At 39.0% G+C, this 17,192-nt stretch overlaps 1 protein-coding gene across 1 annotated transcript in view; it reads right to left on the reverse strand.

The window, feature by feature from the left end:
• LOC117592792 (collagen alpha-3(VI) chain-like) overlaps positions 1–17,192 on the reverse strand; it is a 34,519-nt gene that overhangs the window by 6,456 nt on the left and 10,871 nt on the right. The window contains exons 2-5 of the mRNA XM_034286773.1: positions 16,945–17,057; positions 15,337–15,972; positions 12,751–13,347; positions 7,641–8,234 (exon numbers count right to left, since the gene is read on the reverse strand). Coding sequence (XP_034142664.1) covers positions 7,641–8,234; positions 12,751–13,347; positions 15,337–15,972; positions 16,945–17,035 — 1,918 coding nt within the window. The 5' untranslated portion in view covers positions 17,036–17,057. The remainder of the gene's footprint in view (positions 1–7,640; positions 8,235–12,750; positions 13,348–15,336; positions 15,973–16,944; positions 17,058–17,192) is intronic.

Genomic DNA, 17,192 nt, shown 5'->3' on the forward strand with positions numbered 1-17,192 from the left:
TCGCATGGAATAGCCTTCATTTCACAGAACAAAAATATTCTGACGAGTTTCAGAAGAATGTTATTTGTTTCTGGCCACTTTGAGCCTGTAATCAAACCCACAAACGATGATGCTGAAGATACTGAGCTAGTCTAAAGGTCAGTTTTATTGCTTCTTTAATCAGCACAACATTTTTCACTAACATTATCAGCACTAACATTACCGCAAAAGGGTTTTGAAACATAATTTAGCATTTTAAAATGTGCCATTTTGGACACAGGAATGATGGTTTCTGATAATGGGCCTCTTTACACATATGTACAGTTAGGTCCGGAAATATTTTGACACTGATACTCAATTCTCATAATTTTGGCTCTGCACGTCACCACAATGAATTTCAAATGACACAACATTTTCATACCCAGCCCCTTATTTCAGGGGCTCAAATTATTGGAGAAATTTTACACAATCATAAATTCATGTTTAATTTTAAATACTTTGTCCAGAATCCTTTGCAGGCAATGACTGCTTGAAGTCTGGAACACATGGACATCACCAAATGCTGGGTTTCCTGGTTTGTGATGCTGTGCCAGGCCTTTCCTGCAGCTGTATTCAGTTGTTGTTTGTTTGTGGGTCTTTATGCCTTAAGTTTTATCTTCAGCAAGTAAAATGCATGCTTGATTGGGTTGAGATCAGGAGAGTTACTTGGCCATTCCAATTATTTGCCCTAAAATAATCCTGGGTTGCTTTCGCAGTACAGTGAGGGGAAAAATGATTTGATCCCCTGCTGATTTTGTATGTTCTCCCACAGAAAAAGAAAGTATCAGTCTATAATTCTAATGGTAGGTTTATTTGATCACTGAGAGGCAGAATAACAACAAAACAATCCAAAAAAAAATTCAGGCCAAAAATGTTATCAACTGATTTGCATTTTAATGAGTGAAATACGTTTTTGATCCCCTCTCAATCAGAAAGATTTCTGGCTCCCATGTGTCTTTTATAGAGGTAACAAACTTAGATTAGGAGCACACTCTTAAAAGGAGTGCTCCTAATCTCAGCTTGTTACCTCTATAAAAGACACCTGTCCATAGACGCAATAAATCAATCAGATTCCAAACTCTCCACCATGGCCAAGACCAAAAAGCTGTCCAAGGATGTCAGGGACAAGATTGTAGACCTACACAAGGCTGGAATGGGCTACAAGACCATCACCAAGCAGCTTGGTGAAAAGGTGACAACAATTGGTGCAATTATTCGCAAATGGAAGAAACACAAAAGAACTGTCAATCTCCCTCGGTCTGGGGCTCCATGCAAGATCTCACCACATGGAGTTGCAATGATCATGAGAACAGTGACGAATCAGCCCAGAACTACACGGGAGGATCTTGTCAATGATCTCAAGGCTGCTGGGACCATAGTCACCAAGAAAACAATTGGTAACACAACATGCCGTGAAGGACTTAAATCCTGCAGCACCTGCAAGGTCCCCCTGCCTAAGAAAGCACATGTAGAGGCCCGTCTGATGTTTGCCAATGAACATCTGAATGATACAGAGGAGAACTCGCCATGTTTGGAGGAGGAGGAATGCTGCCTATGACCCCAAGAACATCATCCCCACCGTCAAACATGGAGGTGGAAACATTATGCTTTGAGGGTGTTTTTCTGCTAAGGGAACAGGACAAATTCACTGCATCAAAGGGACGATGGACGGGGCCATGTACCTTCACATCTTGGGTGAGAACCTCCTTCCCTCAGCCAGGGCATTGAAAATGGGTCGTGGATGGGTATTCCAGCATGACAATGACCCAAAACACACAGCCAAGGCAACAACAGAGTGGCTCAAAAAGAAGCACATTAAGGTCCTGGAGTGGCCTAGCCTGTCTCCAGACCTTAATCCCATAGAAAATCTGTGGAGGGAGCTGAAGGTTCCATTTGCCAAATGCCAGCCTTAATGACTTGGAGAAGATCTGCAAAAGAGGGGTCGGACAAAATCCCTCCTGAGATGTGTGCAAACCTGGTGGCCAACTATAAGAATTGTCTGACCTCTGTGATTGCCAACAAGGGTTTTGCCACCAAGTACTAAGTCATCTTTTGCAGAGGGATCAAATACTTATTTCACTCATTAAAATGCAAATCAATTTATAATTTCTTTGCGTTTTTTTGGTTTTTTGGTTGTTAGTCTGTCTTTCATTGTTCAAATAAACCTACCATTGAAATTATATAGATAATTTGTGGGCAAACATACAAAATCAGCAGGGGATCAAATACTTTTTTCCCTAACTGTATGTTTTGGGTCATAGTCCATCTGTAAATTGAAGCGCCCTATACACTCTTCTGTCACATCATCAATAAACACTAGTGACACAGTGCCATGCCATTGGAAGTCAAACATGTCCATGCCATCACACTGCCTCCACCGTATTGTACAGATGATGTGGTCTGCTTTGGATCATGAGCCGTTCCAAGTATTTCCCATACATTCTTCTTCCCATCATTCTGGTACAGGCGGATCTTAGTTTCTGTCCAAAGAATGCTGTTCCAGAACTGGACTGGCCTTTTTAGATGTATTTTGTCAAAGTCTACTCTGGCCTTTCTATTCTTGAGGCTTATGAATGGTTTGCACCTTGTGGTGAACCCTCTGTATTTGCTCGTGTGAAGTGTTCTCTTCATGGTAGACTTGGATAATGATATGCCTATCTCCTGGAGAGTGTTCTTCACTTGGCTGGATGTTGTGAATGGCTTCTTCTTTACAATGGAACAGATCCTACGATCATCCACCACTGTTGTCTTCCGTGAATATCCAGGCATTTTTGTGTTGCAGAGCTCACCAGTGTTCTCAGAATGAAGCAAACTGTTGATTTGGCACTCCTAATGTTCCTGCTATCTGATGGATTTTCTTCTTTTTTTGCAGCCTAAGGATGGCCTGTTTCACTTGCATTGAGAGCTCCTTTGATCCATTGAAAAAGAGGGGGCTACATTTTAAAGAGCGGTAATTCCTAATATGCTCAAATTAAAGCTGAGAGACTGCACTTTAAACCCAAATTCATCATTTAACTGTAAAACAGCCAAAACAACTCTAACTTGTGTCAGTGTCCAATTATTTCCGCACCTTACTGTAGAGATTTCAACATAAACAATGTCTACACTATATTTCTGTTTCATTTGATGTCATTAGAAATGACAAAAATGACAAAAACAAGGACATTTCTAAGTGATCCCAAACTTTTGAACGGTAGTGTACACCGATCAGCCATAACATTATGACCCCCATCCTAATAATGTAAACAATAGGTTTTGCCGCCAAAACAGCCCTGACCCATCGAGGCATGTACTCCACTACTGTACCAGTCAAAAGTTTCAAACTACTTATTCAAGGGTGTTTCTTAATTTTTTACTATTTTCATATTTTAGCGCAATGATAGCAACTATGAAATTACATTTACGGAATGTATCCAAAAAAGTGTTACACAAATGAAAATACGGTTATATTTTGGATTCTTCAAAGTAGCCACCCTCTCTGTTGATAATAACTTTACATATTCTTGGCATTCTCTCAACCAGCTTTGAACTCTGTGAAGCATTTATGTGAGCTGCAGTCTGAGGTGCAGTTCATTTCCAATTACTGAGGCAGGTAAATAATTAACTTTTCCTGCGGCAGAGGTAACTCTGAGTCTTCCTTTCCTGGGGTTAGTCTTCATGAGATCCAGTTTCATTATAGCGCTTGATGGTTTTTTTCAGTTGCATTTTAAGAAACCTTAATGTTTCTAGAAATGTTCCGGATTGACTGACCATCATGTCTTAAAGTAATGTCTCTTCTCCTATTTGAGCAGTTTTTGCCATAAACAGACTACTACAGTACAGAAATAATGATAGTTTTCTGTATATCAAGCCTTGCTTATCGTGGCAACATGACTGATTAGATTAAATTCCAATATAACATTTTTAACCTGTTCATTGAAATGCTTTCCAGGTGACAACCTCATCAACCTCGTTGAGAGAATGCACATTGTGTACAAAGCTGTCATCAAGGCAAAGGGTCACTGCTTTGAAGAATCTTTCAAATTAATTGTCAGAGATGGGGACAAGTCACACATGGTCAAGTCCAAGCAAGTCTCAAGTCTTAACCATCAAGTCTCGAGTCAAGTCTCAAGTCACAGTTCAGATAAATCAAGCAAGTCAAGTCAAAAGTTCACCCTAAGCAAGTCAAGTCGAGTCCTTATAAGTTTCAAGTCAAGTCAAGTCACAGTACTAAAGAGATGAACACACACACACTGTTTCTGACGTGCGCTCGGTGCGAAGCTCGGTTACAAAATCAAATACCGCTGTGTCCATAGCAACGCGCTGTTTTTCATGGCAACGGTCTGTTATCAAGAAATAACACATTCTGCACTGGAATTCAGCCAATCCATGTAATAAGGGCTAATAATAACAACCTTATAAACTAATTATTGTGACTGAAAAACTGCCTAATATGCAATTACGCTGTAATTATTCTTGTCTGTATGAGTAAAAAAATAAAACTCTTCGAAATGTTTAGGTGCTAGTAATCACATCGGCGTCTCCATCTTAGCCTTTCATGCAGTAAAGTTAACTGTTATGGTGTAGGCACAATACTTTTTAGTTTCCACACGCAGTCCACAAACACTTGAAAATGCCCACATTTAATACAGACATTATAGCCTACGTGTAATAACATACATGCCCGCTCATTTTAAGATGCCCATCAACATTAAAATTCAGGCTATGCCACTGTTATAGTCAAATTCCTTTACATCTATTTACCAGACGTATTCAGTAATGATAATGGTCACATTTCTAACAAGAAAAAAACAAACATAATATGCAACCAAGGCCAAATTATGACAAACAAAATATTAATTCATTACATTAGTAACTTAATCGTTATAGATCTTAGTGAAACTGAATATAAAGAGATTACTTTCTTACCTTTCCTTGTGGTTCTTAAAATGACGAATGAAATTTGACGTTTTTGCATTTTATAGCATCTGGCAAATTTTTTTTATTCACACGGTCCAGTTCAAAGTCCTTGTATCCAAACGAAACTATTTGTGGAGCTCGACTAACGTTACTGTCTGCCATGTTTGGCGCGGTTTGAATTGTGCAGCGTTAAAGGCACATACACTGATTAGTGGTGCTGATGTCACAACATATAAAATCATTTTATTGCTGTTTGTTTATTATAAGTTCAAGTCATTGTCGAGTCTTCCACTTCAAGTCAAGTCAAGTCTCAAGTAACTTGTTCTCAAGTCAAAGTCAAGTCAAGTCATTTTGATACTTTAATCAAGCAAGTCACAAGTCCTGAAAATTGTGACTCCAGTCAGACTCGAGTCAAGTCATGTGACTCGAGTCCCCCACCTCTGTTAATTGTAGTTTGTTCAGTTTAAAACTTTTTTGCTCACTACATAATTCCATATCTGTTATTTTTGCCGGACTGTGTAAGGCCTAGAAAAGCGAATGTCCCTTACTGAGTGAGTGAGTGAGTGAGTGAGTGAGTGCCTGACTGACTGACTGAGTAACCCTTGTTATATACTCACCTAAAGGATTATTAGGAACACCATACTAATACTGTGTTTCACCCACATTCGCCTTCAGAACTGCCTTAATTCTACGTGGCATTGATTCAACAAGGTGCTGAAAGCATTCTTTAGAAATGTTGGCCCATATTGATAGGATAGCATCTTGCAGTTGATGGAGATTTGTGGGATGCACATCCAGGGCACAAAGCTCCCGTTCCACCACATCCCAAAGATGCTCTATTGGGTTGAGATCTGGTGACTGTGGGGGCCATTTCAGTACAGTGAACTCATTGTCATGTTCAAGAAACCAATTTGAAATGATTCAAGCTTTGTGACATGGTGCATTATCCTGCTGGAAGTAGCCATCAGAGGATGGGTACATGGTGGTCATAAAGGGATGGACATGGTCAGAAACAATGCTCAGGTAGGCCGTGGCATTTAAGCAATGCCCAATTGGCACAAAGGGGCCTAAAGTGTGCCAAGAAAACATCCCCCACACCATTACACCACCACCACCAGCCTGCACAGTGGTAACAAGGCATGATGGATCCATGTTGTCATTCTGTTTACGCCAAATTCTGACTCTACCATCTGAATGTCTCAACAGAAATCGAGACTCATCAGACCAGGCAACATTCTTCCAGTGTTCAACTGTCCAATTTTGGTGAGCTTGTGCAAATTGTAGCCTCTTTTTCCTATTTGTGGAGATGAGTGGTACCCGGTGGGGTCTTCTGCTGTCATAGCCCACCCGCCTCAAGGTTGTGCGTGTTTTGGCTTCACAAATGATTTGCTGCATACCTCGGTTGTAACGAGTGGTTATTTCAGTCAAAGTTGCTCTTCTATCAGCTTGAATCAGTCGGCCCATTCTCCTCTGACCTCTAGCATACAACAAGGCATTTTCGCCCACAGGACTGCCGCATACTGGATGTTTTTCCCTTTTCACACCATTCTTTGTAAACCCTAGAAATGGTTGTGCGTGAAAATCCCAGTAACTGAGCAGATTGTGTACTCAGACCGGCCAGTCTGGCACCAACAACCATGCCACGCTCAAAATTGCTTAAATCACCTTTCTTTCCCATTCTGACATTCAGTTTGGAGTTCAGGAGATTGTCTTGACCAGGACCACACCCCTAAATGCATTGAAGCAACTGCCATGTGATTGGTTGATTAGATAATTGCATTAATGAGAAATTGAACAGGTGTTCCAAATAATCCTTTAGTTGAGTGTATAGCGTAGTGGTTAGAGATGTGGACTACGTATCAACAGGTCCCATGTTCCTCTACCATCACTGCCAAAGCATATTATGCCTCAGGATGTGTTCAGGACAGACTAAACATTGACTAGCTACAACCTTCTGTAGCTATAAAATTGGAAGCCTAAATTAAAACAGTTCTGGTGGAATTTAGGATTCAGGATAGACAAACACTTCGTTGGCTACACGATTCTCTTATTTTTTCACTTGACCAAAAAAGTTTTAGCAGCAGGATATTATGCTGGCAGCACTAAAATTTTCTTTATCACAATAAAACCCATAATTGAAATTTATAAGGCAAAACATTTAACAATCTAGACAAGAATAACATTGGAACAGACATTAAACATAAAATGTACAGACTAGATTGTTAACTATATTACCTTATATATTTCACTGGTGGCTTTTATTTTGAAAAATAAAATCTGAGTTTGCGCAGCTAGCATACTATGCTACTGCTAGAAGAACTGTAATGAAGCCTCGAATGGCCATCACTATCTTCACCTATATTGATAGATACTGGAAAAATGTCATTCAAGAATGGCTAATTAACTGTTAAAATCTGATGTGATGTTAATGCGTGACAAATTATATAATGTCAATAGGATTTACCGACACCCAGTGAATGTTTACCTTGGTGGTGTAGTGGTTAATAACGCTGCCTTTAACATGGGTGACTTAGGTTCAAATCTCAGGAGTGCATCAACAACAATCCCTGCTTTTTACCATGTGGAAAAAAATTTAAACGTAAGAAATAGGCTTGAATGAAAAGGTGTGTCCAAACTTGTGACTGGTACTGTATGTGAGGTATAATTTAAGTTTACTGTAAGTAGTTAGTATGAATAATTGTAACAAAGGATAAGAGCATTACCTGGCTCTGTGGGTCCCTCGGTAACCACAGTCCCAGATAGTGTGGAAAGGGGAGACACAATCACCCTGGGGTTACGAAGCAAAATTCGAAAGTCCTTCAGCATGAACACCAAGCTCTCATCAAAGGCTATCTGCTTTAGCTCCTGCTCATCAGCAGCCTTAGAACCAGCAGCTAGGGTCAAAACCCCCATGCCTTGCAATGCTTCCGCTGCAAGCCTCACATCATCACTGGATTTCTTACTGGTCAGCAGCAGCACCAACTGGGGCACGCCCCTCTGAATACGACTTCCCTTGTCTGCCGTCAGCATGTTGGTCCTCACAAAATCCAGAGCAGCACCAATGTTCACTGCTTGTCCCGGTCTTGGCTTGATTCTGCCTAAAGCTGTACCCAACTCCTCCTTGGATCCATATGAGTTCAGGTCAATCTCAAGCCTGGGAACGTTGCTGAACTGGGCCACACCCACTTGCACTTGCTCTGGTCCAATGGGCATGGTGTCAATAAACCTTTTGATAAACTCACGAAGAGAGTTGATCAGTGTAGCACCCATAGTGCTGTCAATGAGAAAAATGATGTCCCTTTTCCCCACCTCCAAAGCTGAAAAAGAAAATACAAGAATGTGTTAGGGAAAGGCCTACTAAAAGTTAGCTATTACTTGCTAGCTAATGCTAATAATACAGTAGCAAATGTGCTTACACTAGTTACCAAATGCTCCAGAAATGACCTCCAACTTCCTTAAAAATAATAAAAGTAAAAACTATTCATCTGTTCATCTGATTCTTGGTAAATAGGAAGAAGGGCATAATTGCCAAACTCAAATTATCCCTTTAAAAGTAGTCTCTCTCTAACAGATGCATAATATCATACTTAATGTGAATGCATTTATTAGTCATTCATGTTATTTAAGATGTTTGGACAAGTGTGGCAACTTCTGAATTGCTCAAGATTATACAATAATAGCAGGATGTATTCTAGGATTAACAGAGAATGTTGTCATATTGGTGTTGTTCAAAACAAAACAAAAAAACGATGTACACCTGAAAGTGTCATGATTCCATACTGAATTTACTTCCAAAAATGTAGCTTACATGCTTGCATAGAAATATCACAGTGCCCACACAATTAGATGGAGGACTCCGGTCCTCCATCTACAGAGGACATTAAAAAAATGTGTTGGAGTTTATTTCCTTTAAATAAAAAGTGTCTCATTAGACATACAGTGGTCATTTAAACACTGTATGGGGATTTTTTCCATATGCATGGAACTCTAGTATACAACCAGATGAGATAGTAATCATGATAACTAACAAAACTATATTGTTTTTTGGAATTTAAGATTTAATATAGATTGTATTATTTTAAATTTCAGAGTTTTCAAAGCTTTCAGACAATGTTATTGATCTCAATATAAAATATACATGTTAACTGATACTGATTATCTGTAACATATACATTAATTAATTCACATATAAACTATCCTCGTTATGCATTGTCCTGACATCATACAATATATATTATACAGTGCCACCCACAATTATTTGCCCCCGGTGAAGATAAGCAAAAAGACTGTACATTTATTTTCTGTTTGATTTAATACAGAAGTTTTATTTTATCTAGAAATAAATATATTTCTCAAAAACCATAGACACCCATAGAAATACTTATGAATCAATAGGTCTATGTTTACATTTTTATATTTACTTTCTTTTGAGTAATTAGGAACAAGTGATCATCTTTGAGTTTCTTTTTCACTGGGGTATTAATATGAGGTGCCTTACATGCTAAATTCCCTTATTTATTTACAACCCCAGTTCCAAAGAAGTTGGGACGCTGCGTAAAATGCAAATAAAAACATAATGCAATGATGTGCAAAACATTTATCTCTATTATTTAATTTAAAATAGTACACAGACAGCATATCAAATGTTGAAACTGAGAAATGTTATTGTTTTTGGGAAAATACTTGCCCATTTTGAATTTGATGCCAGCAACATGTTTAAAAAAACTTGGGACAGGGGCATGTTTACCATTGTGTGGCAACAGATGAGAAAGTCACCCACGCTATGTGCACTAATGCACCACCATACCATCACAGATGCTGGATTTTGAACTGTGTGCTGATAAGATGCCAGATGGTCCCTCTCCTCTTTAGTCCAGAAGACACAGCGTTTATGATTGCCAAAAACATTTCACATTTTGATTTGTCAGACCAAATTACAGTTTTCCACTTCTCTTCACTCCATCTTAAATGAGCTCAGGCCCAGAGAAGGTGATGACACTTCTGGATGTTGTTCATAGATGGTTTCATCTTTGCATGGTAGAGTTTTATTTCTGGATGCAGCGATGTGCTGTGTTCACAGACAATGGTTTTCAGAAGTATTCCTGAGCCCATGCAGTGATTTCCACTACAGAATCCTCTCTGTTCTTAATGCAGTGTCATCTGAGGGCTCGAAGATCACAGCCATCCAATATTGGTTTTCGGCATTGTCCCTTGGGTACAGAGATTTCTCTGGATTCTCTGAATTTTTTTATGATGCTATGTACCATTGATGATGATCTTCAAAAAGTCTTTGCTATATTATGTTGACAAACATTATTGTTACATTGTTACACTATTTACCGATGCAGTCTTTCACTGAGTGGTGAACCCCTCCCCATCTTTAGTTCTGAAAGACTTATCCTCTCTAGGATGTTCTTTTTATAACCAATCATGTTACTGACATGTTGCCAATTAACCTAATTAATTGTGAGATGTTCCACCAGGTTTCTTTCCAGTCTTTTTTGAAATGTTTATACTGGCATCATATTGAAGTGAGCATATCTTTTTAAAGAAACAACAAACATTTCTCAATTTCAACATTTAATTTGTTGCCTTTGTACTATTTTCAGTTGAATATAGGGTTTAAATTATTTGCACATCATTGATTGCATTCTGCTTTTCTTTACATTTTACACAGGGTATCAATGTTTTTGTATCATCATGGGGAAAGTCAGAGAACACACAAATCAAAACAAATACTTTGGTAAGATTCGTATATTAGGCAATGGCTGTATACCAAATCAATTGCTACTTGCTAAAAATTAATATTTCCACTATTAGGTCACTAACTAAAACTTGTAAATATAAGATGTAAAACTGTGTCCATGGATCACATTTGGGGGATTGCAGAAGTTGGTTTAACCTTGGGGTCATTAAGTCTCCACAGCAGAAAGCCACTACTCTTATCAAGACATAAACAACAGCATTTGGAGTTTGTTTATCATAACTGAAACTTGAATCTATGTTAAGTTGAGACAATGAGCTTTTTGGTCAGAACCCCAGTGAAGCGTTTGGAGATTAAAAGAGATTGTCACATGAAGATGACCTAATCCCTACTGTGAGAAATGGGTTTACAATATTTAATAAGTGCCTTTTTTGCTTCCAAAGCCACTGAAATTGTTGTTAGGATGCTTTACATCATGGACTATCAACTATCATATGTTGTTAGAGTAAAATCTGTCTGCAAAGAGTCTAAACATGGGTTGTGCAACATGACAATTATTCAAAATATTCCTACAGGTCCACACAAAAATGGCCTTCCCAGTCCCCTGACCTATACCCCTTTGAAAACCTGCAGACTGAGCTGAAGAAGAAAGTTTACAAGCAAAAACAAAGGATTCTGTTGGAAATTTAGGTTTTTGTTTCTTTTGACTGCTATTTTATCATTTAACTTCAGGCAGGATGTGGGACCTGTTTTGCATATGCATTGAATGACAGATTGTTTACAACCTTGTCCGGTCAGGGATTCAATCTAGCAACCTTTCAGTAACTGGTCAGATATTTTGTCAACACTAGCCTACTTTGCCACCTTTAAAGATTCTGCATGGATGAATAGATTCTAAGTCTCAGATCCCTCACTGTGTTCTCCCGCCTGATAAAGGTGGGAGAGCATTAGACGAAAAAGGCTAACTAATGTTATCATGGCAAGGGGGATGTGCACAAAATACTAATGAAATGTATTTTAAAACTATTTATATAGGAGATTTCTGTCATATCTTGAGTGTAAGATTAGCTGACAATATCATTTGTATAGCCTTTTATTTTACCCTTTTACCAAGGGTAACAGTCATTTTGGAAGACACTGTATTTATTTCAGTAATAACATTAGATTTATCTATCACACTTAGAGTAATTTGGAGAGTACCCTCAAGTCCAAAATGCTCACAATAAGATAAATGCAGTTATTTTACCTAACTTGAAGTTGGCATAAATTAAATGTAAGCATTCATTAGACCCATTTGAAATCAGTCATATGATGTTTTTAAGTGTTGCAGCATCATTCACAGATGTTAAAATAAGATAAAAATGTAATTACATTTTCTTTATCAAAATATATTTAAAATGCTGTGCTTCACTACAGCATTAAAACTTGAAGAGGGCTGGTATGTAGAAAGTGGCCAATTCAAATTAAATTGGATAATTTGCAAGTAAAACAGATGTTTGCAAAAGTTACCTTTGGTTCTGCTTATTGTCTTTCTGTAATTCTGTAGCACTTAGCATTTCATAAAATGTAATTCTTGTTAATGCAAATTTAGGATTCTTTGATTATCTAAAAACTATCTACAACAATAACACAACTTCTTATAAACTATGGTGGTGGATCTTTTATGTTATGGGGCTTTTTTACTTAATACTTGGTGAATCTTCCACCAAGACAATAACTATAAGCGTACATCAACATCCACAATGAAAACATTAATTACTTTTTGTAAACCTCAAGTTTATAGTGAAGAGGATAGTCCACGAGAAAAAGTATGTAAAGGATAGAGGTTTTCAATGTTTAAGTAAGTGTTCTCCAACTCTTTCTTTTTAAAGAAATACTAAATACTATATTCTTTGAAATTTTTAATTTTTATAAATAATAAATAATGAATTGAATGAATTAAGTGTCACTGCAAAACTCTAATGTAGTTTTATGACAGATTTTATGAAAGTGTTATAAATGCATTATGCGTGCCATCTTCAATTAAAGTCTTCATTATTCTTAACTAAGGTATGGAATCAGCTACAAGACACACTAAAGTGATGTTGTTCATGAACATCCCCACCCCACCTTGCTTGGAAGTTACCTACCTTCTGTGAATTCATTCTGAACTACAATGGTGCGTTGGGCCACCCCGATAATGTATGGTAGCAACTCGTCACTCATTCTCGTCACTGCCCTGAAATCAGGGGCTGACTGAACAAAGCTCCTGTCTGAAGCAATAGTCTCCACCTCGGCAAGGGCTGCATCACCGACCGCCAGACCAAACGTAATAACGTTTGCTGCCTTAAGGGCCCTGTCACCCACACTGAAATCATCACTGGACGGCCCGGCACTGATAACCACCAGAGCTTGGGGCACCCCCTCCTCTGCCCTGCCACCCGATGCCTGATTCAAGAGGTTTGAGGCGACTTCATCCAAGGCGGCACCAAGTTTAGCCTCATCACCGCCTGGGAACTGAATGGACTTCACAGCATCCAGGACGGAGACTTTGTCCTCATAGGTATTTAGAAAGAACTGAACATCTGGGTCTGCGCTGTACAGAGCCACAGCTACCCGAATTGTGTCGCTGCCCACATCGAGGCCCTCAATGAGTCTCAAAGCCAATTCACGCACGCGGGGGAAGTTGGCCGCTCCAACGTTCTCAGATCCGTCAATTAAGAGTACAAGGTCAGCTGACTCTTGTGCTTAATAGGGAGAGAAAAACAAAACAGAAACAAAACGTAATGTGAAAGCGTTAAAACAGAGAAGGTGAGAGAACGTGCTGGCACATAATTACATATAACATTCATGGTGAACACAATCAATCACAAAAAAAACATTATACTGCATGTAGGCTGAACCAAGGAGTGATAAAATATTTAGACAATGTAATTATGGATGTATATTATTCTGAACAAGCTTTCTATATAATGTTCACTGATTTTGCATTTTTATGCAAACAAATTCATCAATACTAATTTAAGATGATTCGAAAAATGTTTAGGCCAGTGTGAAAATGAACAGCATCAAGAAAACATTACGAAATAGCTTTGAAGCACTGTATTCATAATATCCTCCATTTCATGAGTCTTGAAATGTTATTTTCAACAAATCCAATGTAATGTATACTATAGATTGAAAAATATCAGTCCCTGCTTTTGATCAGTTTTTTTTTAATCAGATTTGTTTACATGATAATGCACTTAAACAAAACCTCCTTACAACTCCATTGTGTTCAGCCACTCCATGCAGACTCATGTTACAGACTTCAGAGATTATGTGTACCAGTAATGACACTGTGGCCCATCCTTGATGCTTAAGAGACTCTAAAATTTAATCAAGAGGTTGAACAACTATTCTGTACCATTTTATTGTGCTAAGAGATTACATTTTTACTGCTTTATTGAAATTATATTATGTTTGCCCTGTCAATATCCCTGTCAATCTATGCTAGATAAAAAAATATACATCTTTAGGCTCCGCTGCAAGTCAAGGATGTGTCCAGGCAGGTTCATCACTGTTTCAGTTTTAGAATAGAATGCACTGCACATATTTTACAAAGTTGGGAAGACAGTAAATGATCAAACATAGCCAAAAAACACACAAACATAAAGAAGACACTCAAGCAGTGGGTGGGTTAAAAGCTGCTCGCCGTGTTTGGCCACATTGGACCCATTGGAGAGACAGTTTTTTATTGCCATTCAGTTTCTTTTTTCAAAGTTTTAAGCCCTATGGAATGTCGAATTGCTTGACATTTGTCGTCAAATGAGACTAAAGCAATTCATGATGTACTGTGGAGATTTGAGCCGGTAGTTGTGAAAGTGGTCCTCATGAGCCAACATGGGTGCCCATTTCCTGTGTACTACTGTATGTCACACTTTTCATATAATTGAAGAACAAAGTCAAATAATTTGTTTAAAATCCTGGTGTGCATCTATAAAATATTTCAGAAGAGAAAAGATTATGAACTGAAGGTGTTTTGGGAATGTTTATTATATGATTTAGAGAGAATGATAGCAGTGTGAAGAGATCAAAGTAAAAGGAATTCCTCAGTACTTTGCTCTGTATACCAAGTGAGGGAAGTTCCTAATCAACACCCAAATGTACAACCTTTACCTGGTCATTTAGGTCTTAATTAGGAACTTTCCTAACTTGGTAAACACAGCAAAGTTCCTTTACTTTGTACTTTTACGGAAATGTGCAGTCATGTAAGTATATTTTTAGGCCTATCCCCTTCTAAAGGTCTGCCATGACTTTTACTTTTAAAATGGCAAACATATATTGATTAGTCTTTACACCATATAAATAGCACTGGACATTCTGATTGATTTACTGAGAAGGCATGTTCTTAGTTCTTACACACACTTTTTATAAATTGTTCTATGTGGCTTGCAGAGGCATTCCAACCATCAGTGCTATCAAAAACATTATTTATGAGAAGTATTAGGAGAGTAAATCACATGCAAACCTGGGTGGTGATCTTAAAGTGTTATGGGCAAATTAAATGTGATGAGTAACAGTGATGTTAATGGGTGCCGGACAGTTGATGGCATATGTGGGTTATCATGTTAAATATCCCTTATTCATGTTAATAAAGAGCTCTATTCAGACATTTCCACTCATTCACAGCTTCTTTGTGTTCTTATGGGTAGTTGGGCGTTAGTATGGAAGTGACACTGGCCCACTGGTGTTACCTGTCACATCTTGAGGCACTTCGTTAGCTTGGAAAGCCATGGGGGTGTCCCTGGCTTGGGTGACTGCGCCACACAAGCCCACCACTAAGTCTTGGGTTATGTCCCGTAGGCCCGTGAAAGATTCTACGCTGAACATGTGTGCTTCCTGTGGTGTGCTAGCCATCTCCCTAAGCTCCCAGTCCACGGCGTCCTGCACCCCCACTGCAAACACCTTCACACCAGCCAGCCGCAGCACCTCGGCTGGCTCAGCTACGTCATCCTGGGATCGCCCGTCCGTCAGGACCACCACCACTTGGGGCACGCCCTCACCAGCACGGCTGCCCGCTGCCGCATTCAGGTGTGCCCGGATGATGAAGTCCAAACCACGACCTGTTCGTGTGCCCCCACCAAGGTAGGACATGGCTTGGATGTGGGCTAGGCCACCCAGCAGAGATGGGTATGTATTCAGCTGGAACTCGGTTTTGGGTGAGCCGCTGTATTGGATGAGGGCGATTTGAAATCTGCCATCTCCACCCTCGTGTAGAGCTTTTACCACGCTGTACAGAAACTGTCTGACGTGCTCAAAATTCTCTTGTCCCATACTCCTGGATGAATCCACTAGAAAGTATATATCGGCTGCCAGCCCTTGTGCACAATCTTCAAAAGAAGAAACCCAGTTTTGAGGACTCTCATAAAGCTGTGCCAGCAGCTAAACCTAATGGTAAGACTGTAACGCTGTTGGTGTATCGAACATTGCCAGAAACCGTGCCTATGACACTGCCTAACTTATTCAGGCACCTTAGCTCACTTCATCTGGCAGAAAATCATAAATGTGGTGGAACTGAGTCCCCCGACTTAAAACAATGAGTCAGACTACAGTTACTCCAGAATTGACAATATGTTTTGCTTAACTCCATACAATACAATACAGTAAAATACCCTTTAAATTCATCCAGAGAACTAACTTTGATTAAGCAACCAAACACACTTCTTAAATATCAGTACAACAGTACAAAGGTATCATTGTGGACATACAGTGCGTTCAGAATGTATTCATTTTTTTATTTTTTTTTTTAAACGTTTTTAGAGCACTTAGTACTTTGTTGAAGCACATTTGGCAGCAATTACAGCCTTGAGTCTTCTTGGGTACGATGCTACAAGCTTGGCACACCTGTATTTGGGGAGTTTCTCCCATTCTTCTCCCATTAGCTTAATTGTAAGTGTTTTGAAAAAGGGTCACGTAAATGTTTCTAGAAACCTGTTGCTTTTTCATTATGGGTTATTGTGAATAGATAAAGAAAGAAAAATATTGAACACATTTTACAATAAGGCTATAATGTAAAGTGGGGGAAAAGTGAAGTGTTCTGAATTCCTTCCAAATGCACTGTGCACCCAATTATTTTATAAACTATTCTGACATTGTTCCCCATGTACTTATTGGTGCTGATAACAGGGATGATCCTGAATAACACTAGCACAGATCCACCGATGCTAAAGATCACAGAATCTGAGATGTAAAGCAATTACTGAGCATTACTGTGAACTACAGAATTTTAACAGGGGATTTAGATGCAGGGGGCTCAGAGGCCTGCAAACTGAACTGTGGAGGAAAGTGTGAGTCAAGCCTACCTTCTTGAGCATCAAGGTTGGGCAGCAGTCCTACAAATAGGACGCCCAGAAGAGCGCACAGCGGTAACAACCGGTGTTTCCTCATCATCATCTCCCCAGCACCAAAAAAACACCTGGAAATAAAATAGAACAGAAAGGTTAATGGAATATTTTTGTTTCAGCATCATGGCATGTGTTTTACAAGTCATTTGACCTATGAAACCACAGTAGGTGAAGCAATGGTAGTCTTGAAAGTTTGTGAAGAAACC

The sequence above is a fragment of the Esox lucius genome, chromosome 16, assembly GCF_011004845.1.
Source record: "Esox lucius isolate fEsoLuc1 chromosome 16, fEsoLuc1.pri, whole genome shotgun sequence".
NCBI lineage: Eukaryota > Metazoa > Chordata > Actinopteri > Esociformes > Esocidae > Esox > Esox lucius.